Source organism: Zootoca vivipara, chromosome 8, assembly GCF_963506605.1.
Source record: "Zootoca vivipara chromosome 8, rZooViv1.1, whole genome shotgun sequence".
NCBI classification, from domain to species: Eukaryota; Metazoa; Chordata; class Lepidosauria; order Squamata; family Lacertidae; genus Zootoca; species Zootoca vivipara.
Window position 1 is genome coordinate 44,643,748 of NC_083283.1, and position 13,122 is coordinate 44,656,869.

Sequence of the window (13,122 nt, forward strand, 5' to 3'; positions counted from 1 at the left end):
TTTTCAATGCTAAGAAACAGACAGGTCTTGTGATGGATGAATTCCTGACCAGAAGAAGTCAACTTCCTTTGCAGGTGGACATACACACACGTATTAAACCTATCTTTCTTTTCTTTTTTAAAAAGTAGTATTTATTAAGCTTTTAAAGCAAGCACGTACAGTTCCAAATGTTGGCGTTGTTCAAATGTTAGAAGCTATGCACAGTGTTGTTTATTCTGATTGGTAGTGGCTCTCCAGCATATCAGGCAGAGATCTTTCACATCACCCTGCTATCTGACTCTTTTTTTTTAATGGAAATGCCAGGGATTGAACCTGGGACTTTCTGCATGCAAAACATGGGTTCCTTCCCTCAATGGAGAATGAAGTGAATCATTGTGATGCACTGTCTGCCTATGGTCATGTCCACACCATACATTTAAAGCACTCTTATACAATTTTGACAGCCATGGTTTTCTCCAATGAAATCTGGGGACTGGAGTTTGTTAAGGGTCCTGGGAATTGTAGCTCTCTGTGGGATCCTCTAACCGTCAACTAGGATTCTTTGGAGGAATCCTTTTAACACATGAATTTCTACTCAAAGTAAGCCCCACTGGGTTTAAGTGACAAGGTCCCACTGACCTCAAGGCCTCAATCCTGTCCATACGTACTTGGGATTATACTCCTGAGTAAGTATGCATAAGATTGAGGCGTTGAAGCCTCTTTCTCTCATCCCAGATGAGAGAAGTAAAGCAAGCTGCCAGAGGATGGACAGAGCAATCAGTCCCTCTCTGGGCAGTGTGCGGTGTGGAAAAGAAGAATGAAGGAAAGAGAAAGGAGAAAAGTGAGATGGCAGTAAGAGAGAAAAAGGACACCAACCAAAGGAGGAAGGCACAGATTTTAATCCAAAAATGAAGCACATTCATACTAACCATTTCTGAACACCCACATACAAACTAGCCTCAGAAAGAAAAACTCATATGCTACATGTACTTGAGTAAACCCACCCTCAGATTAACTATATTTATCGGGATTGTGCCTATGATGGATACAGGGTCATTAAATTATAAAAATGCAAACACAACAGAAAAAGATCACTTGCCAGCTATATGACCAGCTGAAGGGTCTTCTGGGCTTGGAGTAACAGGATAAACAGGATTCCCTTTCAAGAGGGGAGGAAAAGAAGACGACTTTCAGAAAATACCTAGTACATTTTACTTACTTACTATGGTACATTTATACATCGCTTTTCTACCCAAAGCACTCAATGTGCTTCACAGTTTAAAACAATTACTTACGATTTCATAAATATGATACAATGGCTCAGGATCGCATTATCTCAAGGACCACCTGTCCCCATATGAACTGACCCTGAACCTTGTGATCATCATAAAGCCCTTCTTCGTGGACCTCTTCCAGAAGAGGTCTGGAGGATGGCAACATGAGAGTGGGCCTTTTCTGCAGTGGCTCCCCATTTGTGGAATGCTCTCCCCAGGGACATTCAGCTGACACCTTCATTGTGCATCTTTAGGTGCGCGGGAAAAACTTTCCTCTTCAACCAGGCCTTTGGCTGATTAACATTCTACGACCTTTTAAATGTGTTTGGGGTGATGGTTATGGGTTTGTTTTGTCCTTGTCCTTGTTATGAATTTTGTGCTGTGAACCACCCTGTGACTTTTGGGTAAAGGGCAGTATTCAAATTTAATACAATAAAAATAAAATGAAACATGACAATTACTTGAGACAATTCCGGAAGACGTGGGGGTGGGTGTGTGAGTTGGTGCATCCTGGCTGGCAGAGAGCATCTCACTGTGTCTCACCCCTTCCTCTAATGTAAAGTAGGAAGCTGGCTTACTCAGAACCAGACCACTGGTTCATAACTCACAATTGTCTACACTCTCCAGTATCTCTCCAGGGTGACAGATAGGAGACATTCCCAGTCCTATCTGAAGATGCCAACAACTGAACCTGGGACCTTATGCATGTAAAGCAGATAACTCTGTCATTGAGCTATGGCCCTTCCCAGATATTACATGCATGGAGCTGCATAGACTTGTTGGGATTAGGAAGGTGGGGCAATGGATGAAAACAAAATCTTTTGCTTCTTACCTTCCCTTTTTCTTTTGACTAACTCGGGCTCCTCACTTGTCAACATTCTTTGTCATTCTTCCTCCTCCCAAATCCCCCTCCTGACACATCATCATTACCTCTCTTCTCCCCACCCTCCACCCTCCCTTGGCCTTATGTTCTCCCTTACCCAAATCTTCTTCTTCCCCTTCCCTCACACAAAAACATTCCTCTGTCTTACATCCCCTACCCTTGCTCAGATCAGCGCTCTGTCCTGGCCCTCCCCATCCGAAGAAGAACTTGAGCTCACAACTCTGGTTCTGCCAAAGGCTTTCATTTTCAGATTAGATCAATGCATGAGGTGTATTACAGGTCACAGGAATCTGCAGGCACATGGGAGGTTAAATATAGGGCTAAGTGCCAGCTAAGGCATTGATGCAACAAGCAACATGCCCTTAGTGGCAAGCAGCAGCTGGAGTCCTGAGACTTGGCAAGCAAGTAGGCACTACTTGAGGTGCGCTGGCCTTGTTCCAAGGTGACAGAGGCAGCTAACATGGCATCACTTGCCAGCTATATGACCAGCTGAAAGGTCTTCTGGGCTTGGAGTAACGGGATAAACAGGATTCCCTTTCAAGAGGGGTGGAAAAGAAGGGGGTGGAGTCTTGAGTAACAGGAGGAACCACCAAAGGTGGTTCCTAAACAGGACTAGACATCTATTGGGGGAGAAGAGTGGAAGGCTCCTCCATCCATCTACTTGGGCCCTCCCCAGTGTTGTGTCCCTCCTTGAAATTCAGACACATTTTGTGCCCCAGAATTAATGATGACCACGGGGACCCTCCCTCAGGTCTTCTAGTGCCCATTCTTCAAGCCCCTCCAACTCTTCCTCCAGGTCTGACCACTCCCTCCATGACACCCCTAAGGGACTCATGACACCCTCTTTTGCCCACATCTCTCCCTGGCTCACCTTCTATTTCCACCAACCCCTTGCTCTTCTTCACCCAGTTCTCTTCTTCTCCACTCTTTATTTCACCCCAATCCACCCTGTCCTTCGTCCCTCCTCCTCACCTTCCTCTGTTACAGAGTACTGAGTGAAATGATGGATTTAAAAAATATTCAGGGGATTTCCCATGTGCTGGTAGACCTTTGGAATGATTCAGTGGTCACCTGCTTCCTTTCCTCTAACTATTTTCTGCATTTTTTTGCAAACTGCCCTCCCCCCGCCATGTTTAGCATAGCTGCCAAGTGCCCTGTTTTCTCCGGGAAAACCCCAATTTTACTTACCTTTTCCCGGTGGTCCCCCGTATCACTTCATCTCCCGTTTTTCTCCGTTATTTTCTCCTGCCGGCGGCCATTTTTTTCTTTCCTATTTGCCCTTCTATGGGCACCAAACATGGCCGCCGCCGGCTTCAAAAGTCACATCTACGCATGTCCGGAAGTGCATAGACGCGACTTCCGGTGTCGGCGACGGTCATTTTTGGTGCCCATAGATGGGCGGAGCGACACCAGAAGTTGCGTCGACGCACTTCCTGACATGCGTACAAGCGACTTTCAAAGCCGGCGGCGGCCATTTTTGGTGCCCATAGAAGGGCAAAGCGACACCGGAAGTTACATCGACGCAACTTCCGGTGTCACACGGCTGCCGGTCCCGGATTCTGCAGTCCGGGACTTGGAAGTTAAGATGTTTAGGTATGTAGACATCTTGAAAGAGAATTCAATATACCATGGACTTTGACACCAGACTAAGATGTATATTTTTAGGACCCATCCTTTTTTCTGATTGCAAGTTGTTTTCAACTGTTTTTAATGTTGTGTTTTAAATTGTTGTACGCTGCCCTGTGACCTTGGGGTTAATCGCACATCATCATCATTATCATCATCATCTCATTATTTTCTAATGGCTGTGTTCTATAAGTAACGGTAGCCTGAAACACAACTGGAATATTATGGAGTATTGGAATGGAAACAAAGAAAACAGGGTTGGGGAGGGGCAGAAACACTCAGCCAGAGAAAACATGTTTAAAAATAGAAGTTGCAGATGTCTGCTTCCCAACCCATGAGCCAACCAGTCACAGAGATATATAACCACATATTTTGTTAGTAGAATTCAGCTTTATCTCACATTTATGAAGGCTGCTTCCATCCATGCTACATTGCAAAAAACAGAATATTTATTTTCTGTCTTCTTCTTTTTTGCAGTATAACTTTTACTTACTGGTGACTTTGGGGGGGGTGTGATTGGAACATATGCATGTGTAGGGGGGATATTTAATGAGATAGGACAAAAATGCAGAGCTGTATGTGGATATATGGATACTCACCATAGCAGAAGGGGAAGCTATGGTATCCTTCAGCGCACCGGTCACAGGTCTCACCCTGGTAATTCAACTTGCAGTAACAGCGACCAGATCCTTCCTCACAGCCATCAGAATGTTCTGAGTTACAGCTGCAGGCTGTATATAAAACAATATCAGTCCCAAATCTTTCTTCAGCTTGAATTTATTTACTACCTATTAAAATTACAGGAATGTCCACTGCACTTGGACTTGCTTCCTGGTATAGATAGCACTGTTGCAATAATCCTTTCCATCTTTAAAGTGCTTTGAGAACTTTACCTCTTCAATCAACACAGTATGATGCTTACCTGTCAACAACAGCTTAGGTTGATTTTTCTTGATATATGTCCCTCTTAGGCTCATGTGGGGGACAGTGAAGAGGCTGCCTGCCTGTCAAATTGCTTTCTAGTATCCCAATTAACATCCTGGGTCCCAGTTTCTAAGCATTATTATTGCTTTTATTTATTTAGAAAGTTATGCCCCACCTTCAATGTTACTGCTTCTGTTGCAACTTACAGCAAAATGTTTTTAAAAATTGAAGTAAAGCACGACTAAAGAGATGGTTAAAATGGCAAAGAAATAGCACCAGAGTTAAAGCCAATCTGAGCAGTATTTTAAGGGGCCTGACTAAATAAAAATATATTTGCTCGGTGCCAAAAAGGGTAAGGGATTTGGTGCCTGGTGGGCCTTCCTGAGAAAGCTTGCCTCTGGTCTGACACCACCCTGACCCCCAAAGATGGGAAAACCCAAAGAAGGAGCCCCGAAGACTATCTGAGCATATGGCTGAGTTCATGTAAGGGTAGGCAGTCCTTCTGGTCCCAAGGGCCTTAAAAATAAGTGCATCAGCCCTTTGAATTGCCCTAAGGAAGGAAGAGCAGCGGGTTGTCCCATAAAATTGCTTAAAAATACTTAATACAGTAACTGAAGATATGTATTCCGTTCAGCAGCCTCCAACTCAACAGTTCCTATGTCTCAACCCTGACATATATTGACAAATTTCCTAACTGCAGTATTCGGAGCCAAGTGAAGTTTCTCAGAGGTTTCAGGGGCTACTCCACGTACAACGTATTTCAGAAAGTTTGACTGGGACATCTTTGAGCATGGCAAACATGCCAGGAGCACAGCTGGTGCATCAGCATTGCCTCTTTTAGTCTCACACCAAAAATACAATAACATGGCATGGGAAAAATGTATCTGGGCATTTCTCAAGCACATATATGGTTCCTGTACCTTTAAGGTTTGCATGGCAGGGAGAAGCTGTTCTTGCAAACTGAACTTCTGAACTATGCTTAGAATCTGTGAAACTCTAGGGCAGTTGGGACGCACTGCCCCTGGGTGGAAATTAGTAGGAAAAAAGCAAGAGGGAAAGAACGTACGTATACATCCATGCGTTGCTGTCACTGGAACACCATAAGGACGGTAGAAGCCCTTCAAGCATTTCTCACAGTTTACACCGGCTGTGTTGTGCTACACAGGATAAAATAAGGGGGAAAGGTGACACAAAAAAAAGAACAGCTAAGCAAGGACAGAACTGGATGCGGATGTTTTAAAATATTTTACTATGTGCCAAGGAAGAAGGTTAATGTGGTAGAAATGCAGAGCATTCTGGGTTTCTTTGGGGGGGGGTGTTCTTTAGCATGTTGTCAGAAGCTAAGGAGTTAGAATCCACAGCTCTGGGTTCACTTACCATATGTGATGACCCTGAAGTAGCTAGGCCACTCAAGCTGTCTCTTGGCTTATTCCCTGGTTTGACTTCCCAACTCAAACTCCTAGTCTAACTCCCAAGTTAACCCCCTTCTCTTGGACTCATCCCTCCAACTTGACAGCTTCTGTGGCTCAACCCTGGAATGTACAGTCGTACCTTGGTTTTCAAATGCCCCAGAAGTCGAATGTTTTGGCTCCCAAACAATTGAAAACTGGAAGTGATCGTTCCAGTTTTTGAACGTTCTTTGGAACCCGAACATCTGACGCTACTTCCGCTGTGTCCAATTAGCTGCAGGAGCTTCCTGCAGCCAATCGGAAGCTGCGCCTTGGTTCCCAAACGTTTTGGAAGTCAGACAGACTTCCAGAACAGATTCTGTTCGACTTCCGAGGTACCACTGTATTGACAAATGCCCTATATGATCAACATCTAGTGAAATTAATGCAATCTTATATGAAAGACTGACTTGAATATATGAAATGGCTGCCTTGACCAGTAAATGACTTTTTAAAAAATACAGTGGTACCTTGGTTTACTAACTTAATTTGTTCCAGGAGTCTGTTTTTAAACCAAAGCATTCTTAAAAGGAGGCATGCTTTCCCTACTGAGGCCTCCCACCGCCAGTACCCTTCCACCGTTCGTCTTCCGAGGCAAAGTTCACTAACCGGAACACCTACTTCTGGTTTTGCGGAGTTCGTTCACCGAATAGTTCGTTAACAGGGTTAACTCTGGCTCTCCTTTCTTTAATTTACATCAGAAGGGCACGCCATTAACAAAGTTATCTGATTTGCATATGTTGCAACACACACACACACACACACACACACACACACACACACACAGTTCATTTCAAATGCAACTGGATGAAACGTGTTTTTTAAAAATGGAAAATGTAACACCAACTTATTTGGATAGCAGAGTTATTTAAAACTTTGTGATCATGAAAGATCTACAGCAAGGGAATGGCATCTATGTAACAGTAACTCATTGCCTGACACAGAGAACAAAGCATACATAATATCATTATTTTGCAAAAAAAAAGCAGATTCTGTACACCATGTCCCAGTTTTCTTCAGTTAGTCATTTATGCAAAACCTTATACTGTAATTGTGTTTCTATGATACAAATTGCAAAAGGGTAAGCCCAATACCTATGCCTCTTTTAGGATGGAAAAAATATAATTAGATTTTCATGGCTAAGCAATTTCATGCAGCTTAATTTCCACAAAATCAAATTATGGACAATCAACATCAGTTGCAACAGACAGCGTTTTGGTTTTTTTTTTAAGATACCAATCATTTTCCTCGCTTTGATGATGTTCAGCTAACATATTCTTTCATGGGCAAAAGTGCAAAGAGGAAACGACACAGAAATGTCAAATTGGAAACAAAGAGTTTCCCTCTTTCCCTTACAAAATATTTTTTTCTTTGATTTACATCCAGCTACATGTAAAACAAATACTGCTTTCAGTTTTAGCATGGTGGTTGCACTGGATGTTTCCTATGACCCCAGGTCTCAAGTGGAAGGCTAGCTGTCCTCTGAAGCAGTTGCTAGGGAAGAATGCGTCCTGCATCAATTCTCCACTGCCCACCCAGTTCTGAACATGGCTTGACTTCTTCAGTTACCCAAGCAATGGCCTGCTTCCCCCCCCCCCCTTTAAGTGATCAGAACTAGTATGACTGCATTGACTGATGGGATACATGGGATACATTTGTAGTTTCCCAACACAGCAACCGAGTAGCCGTGCTGCCTGTGATGATCCTCCAATCAGCACCCTAAACATGTGGATGAGGGATGACCAGCACTGATTCGATGTGTTTTTCCACTGATAAACAGTGTCCAAAGTATCTGATTTACGGTAAATGGCAAAAGTCATCCTACAATTGGTCTGGAGAAATGTCTCAAAATATCTCTCTTGCGTCATTTCACCTTCATTACTCACATCTCTTTAAAAAAACATATGCATGTATTATTTCAAGCATGTATTGTTTCAATCCGAGGTTTGGGGATGAATAAGATGAAGTATCCTATACTTGGTACAACACTTTTCCTTTAAGTGGTGTACCAAGTACAAGGTACTTCATCTTGGTCATCTCAAAAGTCTTGTTCCCATGATTTAAATTGCTGTTGGCTGTGCCTATTCAGAAGCTTAAAAAACAAAGTTCACAGCACAATCTAACACACACACACACACACAGACGGAAGTCCCACTCAATTCAAGGAGGCTTGTTCCCAGGTGAGTGGACATTGGATTGCAGCCTTATATGACTTTCTCATACTCATTTACGTGGTAAAAGGAATCAGCCCCAATTAACTCAGTGGGACTTCTGCAGAAACATGTTTAGAATTGCACTGTCAATCTTTCATTACTGAAGTTTACATATCAAGCGACCAGTGATTTGGGCTATCTCCTATTTTGGAACATTTTAAGAAAAGATTGTGATGGGTGTGTTAAGAAAATGTATTACATGGTTTCAAGACAGAGAGGAATGAAATAAACACTTTAATAAAGGGAGTTTTACCTGACAGTTGATGCAGACCCCTCCACCTTGATACTGTTCATAAAGATTTAAGCTCTCTCTACGTCGCTCAACTTCAGGATCATAATAGCAGTCCATGGCATGTCCATGGCAGTTGCAGGCTGAGAGAGACGATAGATTTCATTATAAGGCAAATGAGCAATGGAACACAGAAAAGAAAAAAAGCGTCTCTGATTCCCATATATCATGCAATGAGTTTTTCCATCAGAAACAGGAAGGTCATCACAGTCTGTTCAGTCCAGCACTGTTCAGGCTGAGAATTGTCATTCTGGGGGGACATACAGAGGCCATTGTAAGACTGAAAAAGCTGCAAATTCACAGGGTATTTCTTAGCAATACTTTCCAAGCACACAAATGGGGCCAAAATTGCTTCTGAAGAAGCAAGGACTATCTCAACCAATTTTTTGCCCGATATCTGGGATTCACATTGCTCCAAGTCAGAGCAGATGGGTAGAAGGGCAGGGAGTCAATCGCTTCAGCATCCAAGCATGACCTGGAGGTACAAACCTGCATGGTTGCACTGGAGCTCTTAACAATATAGGATGATGTCATATTATTTACTTATTCACAGCCTATCTGTTGCATAAAAGATATTTGTCTTCCATACTACTCATGTACTGTTTGGTCTGACATGCCTAGTTTATTTCAAAAGTTTTTGCAATGTTTGTCATTTTCAAGCTTCACAATATAGGCCACTTGGCCTGAAATGTTTGTACACTGATTTTCATCAGTCTTTTGTTCTATGCCACATCCATGGCACGTGTCCACAGTTGAGGGCTCCCAATTTGGCTCTTCAACTCAGTTGCAAAACATGTTCCAATTTGCATCCAGAAAGCAGCTTTGCCAGTCCTTAGCTTGTGATGTGGTTCCCAAGCACCCAACAGCCAGCTGGCTGTCAAGCACTTTGGAAGTGTTGTGAAAGGGAAAGTGGATGAGACAATTTACTTGCCAGTCATTTGATGTCAGAATGGCATAAGGTGATTGACAGGTTGGCTATCTTGCCCACCTGTCAAAGTTGGTCCACAGGGGTGGAGACAGATAATAATCTGACTTGGTCTGAAAGGGCCCTTCTTTAAATGGCTAGACTGAATTATTTCAGCATGTGAGGCAATAATACAGAGGGAAATTATATTATGTATATTCAAAGCACCTTTCCCTCCCCACTAAATAATCACATTCAGACGCTAAACTTACGTTCACAAGCGTTTGTACTGCTGGTTGTTGCAGGTTGCCATTGTTTCTGGTTATATCCAGGGCAGCAATGACTGCAGGTTTCTCCACAAGTGTTATGCTGACATTTACATTGGTACCTGGGTAGATAATTAATTGTCATTTGATTTATTCCCCCCCTTTCAATGATTCTCTCTCTCTCTCTCTCTCTCTCTCTCTCTCTCTCTCTCTCTCTCTCTCTCTCTCTCTTTTGTATTTTTCACACTCTAACGTGATGTGTGCCCAAACCTAACTCACAGAATGCATCAGTAGTCTCTTCAAAATTAAACTTGAATCCTTTATAACAGCCATGGGGTTGAAGTATTATAATTACTGTATTATTAAATTTCCAAATCGCCTTATATGAAGACATCTCAAGATGATTAACAATGTAAAACAATGCAAAAAAAAATGCATTACCATACATTTAAAGCACTGTTACAACACTTTAACAGTCATTCCCAAAGAATCCTGGGGAATGTAGTTTGTTAAGGGTTAAGAGAGTTGCCATTCCCAAAATGGTTCAATCCCTCTTCTCAAGGAACTCTGAGAACCGTAGCTCTCTGAGGGAACTGGGATCTCCTAATAACCCATTTTCTGATGCTGGGATTAATTTCTACCTTAGAAACAGTAAAGTGCTAAAGATGCCTTATATAAATTCTTCAGTGTATCTGAAGAAGTGTGCATGCACACGAAAGCTCATACCAAAATATAAACTTAGTTGGTCTTTAAGGTGCTACTGAAGGAATTTTTTTATAAATTCTGAAGTTATAGAAGAAAAACCTGAAAAACAATGCCATCATTATACAGCCACAAAGCAGCCATTTTGAAAGCACAATGGTTTTGGTCGTACTGTTGTATCCTTACCTGTATGAATTTATGTCCCTTTCGGCATCACAGATATCTGCATGTCCATTACAAACACACTGTCCACCGACACTGATGTCTTTTATGCTGTAGTAATACTAAACAGAAACAAGATTTGCAGATAAGTAGCTGACAGAGCTTATCCTCAGGGTGTTTTCTCTCAAATATTATGAATTCTAGACCCCAGATGTTATAAACTTGCTAGTGAAATATATATATGACCACCAATAATTCCCCCTACCATGAATTCCAGACCTTGATAAACTTCTTCTCCTCTAAAATTTGTATTTTAAACATATTTTGGTTATTTATTGATTGATATGGGCTGAGGGGCAGAAGATTAAAAAAAAGGAATTGAAAAATAGATTGGGCAGCTCTAGAACAGAAAGTTATAACCATGGTTGAAGAGCTAAGGGAGAGCTAAGAGGATTGGGAGAGCCCTGCTTGATCAGACCAAAGGCCCATCTCGTCAAGCACTCTGTTCTTCCATAGGAAACCCACCAGCAAAACCTTAGCGCAACAGTACTCTGGAAGCAGATGCAGTAATACAAGGATACAGCCATGAGTTGAAGTAGCTGGTTCAAACCTTTCTGATTACCCATAAATCCATTGGCTGTCTTTAGGCAAACAACTATGTTTCAACACTTCATCTTTACATTCTTATCTTTTTAAAGGGATTAAAGGATGATTAGATTAGCATATGACTAAACCAGATTAGGGTAGCTGAAGGGTCTCAAACCCTTGGTGAGTTTGGGGCTTCCCCTGCATATGAAGACAAGCTCTGGCAGACTGAGTGGATAAGACCAATACTGAGTCCAACAGTCAAGAAGGTGGTTTCTACATGTGCTGTAGAAGGAAGTGAGGGGCTGGTGGAGCTCATTAACCTGGGAAGGTAGCACCTCTAGGAAAATGCTGGTCCTAAACCTCCGCTGCCTTGCAGGATATCTTCAGGAGAAGAAAATGAGTAAATTCTACACAAATCTGGAGTGGAGTCCCTAAGATGGTTGGATGGCACCTTGTATGCCTCCTTCCAGCAATTCCTGCAGCCAAGCTGGTACCATATTGCTCTGCTTTCCTTTGGACCACATCAATGAAGCCAATGGGGGGTCCTGTAATTTGGGCTTGCACCCCAGGGAGATCAGTTTGGTGCTGGTAATGCAGTGTTTTGACCTCACCCCCCCCCCCGAGGTGCCCTCCATTGTCTCTCCAGACAGACAGATGCCAACAATTCTTTGAGCACTTAGGAAGATGTGCAACACATACAGTACTTATATTTCATCATGTGTAGCCATACAGTGGTTTCTGAGGCTTCATACAGCACCTATGCAATAACAAGTCTTTCTCTATAATGTCAAAAGGGTACAGAGCTATGCAGATCAAAGCCAAAGATCTCAGAATTATGTTAAGTCCCATGCTCCTTGGTTTCAATTTGGTCAACCATCTATTGACTTAAACAGCAGAAATCCAAGACACAGAGTAAGCATTACAATTACAGCAATATCAAGTACAGTGGGAATACAAAAAAAGATAATTTCCATTCACTATTCATGTCACTGACCAGGGGCCCAAAATAATGTATAGTTGTCTCAGAAACCCAAAATTGTTAGTCATTCTCCAGAACTGTTTAGTCATTAGCCTTATTCAGTGAATGTCTGTTCCAATATAACAATGTAGGAATTGGGATTAAGATTAAGGCTGCAGTATATATGGTAGGAACTTACTTATCTTGCAGTGCTCAGTTGATTCTTACTTCAGAGTAGACATTAACAGGATTGCACTGCACGGCTGCAATTGTGCATATGCTTATGTGGAAGTAAGTCCTATAGTACACAGTGGATTTATTTCTGAATAAATATGCATAGGATTGGGCTTCTAGTCATTTGCAAGCACTACTAATCCATATGGTGTCCAGAGAGCTTAACAGTATGTTATCTGAGCACCACTCCCTGCCACCAGCCCTTGTATGGCAGATAAAGCCATACTCACTCAGTCAATAGTTATAATAACTTTTGTGTACATTTAAGAAAGAGAGAGGAAGATTCTCCACCCTACCTGAGCAGTACTGATGTACAGTGGAAGGAAGAAGGCCAATAAAGAAATCAAGTTTGCTACCTTATCCTCAGTGACCAGGAAAGGCAAAAGGTTGCATCTGCAGGGGAATTATTTTATCTTACAAATTCTGCTTCACATATGTGTAATGATTAAAAGCCTACTCCATGTTTTCCTAGCAGTCCTAGCACATGAGAATCTGGAGTAATTCAAAACCAGGTTTTATTTAGGAGTCACGCTCTTTTTCCATGGTAACTATAAAAGATTCTAGTTACCAGATTCTACCTGCTTGATAAAAGGTCATAGTGATAAAATCATAGTCCGCTTAGACCACTTTTCTGCATCTTCCTGGATCCAAATTTCCTGAAGAAATTTACAA

General features: G+C 42.2%; 1 protein-coding gene across 1 annotated transcript in view; it reads right to left on the minus strand.

The window, feature by feature from the left end:
• LAMA3 (laminin subunit alpha 3) overlaps nt 1–13,122 on the minus strand; it is a 135,838-nt gene that overhangs the window by 102,766 nt on the left and 19,950 nt on the right. Inside the window, exons 6-11 of the mRNA XM_035125886.2 lie at nt 10,695–10,792; nt 9,813–9,928; nt 8,601–8,719; nt 5,753–5,843; nt 4,362–4,493; nt 1,079–1,138 (exon numbers count right to left, since the gene is read on the minus strand). Coding sequence (XP_034981777.2) covers nt 1,079–1,138; nt 4,362–4,493; nt 5,753–5,843; nt 8,601–8,719; nt 9,813–9,928; nt 10,695–10,792 — 616 coding nt within the window. The remainder of the gene's footprint in view (nt 1–1,078; nt 1,139–4,361; nt 4,494–5,752; nt 5,844–8,600; nt 8,720–9,812; nt 9,929–10,694; nt 10,793–13,122) is intronic.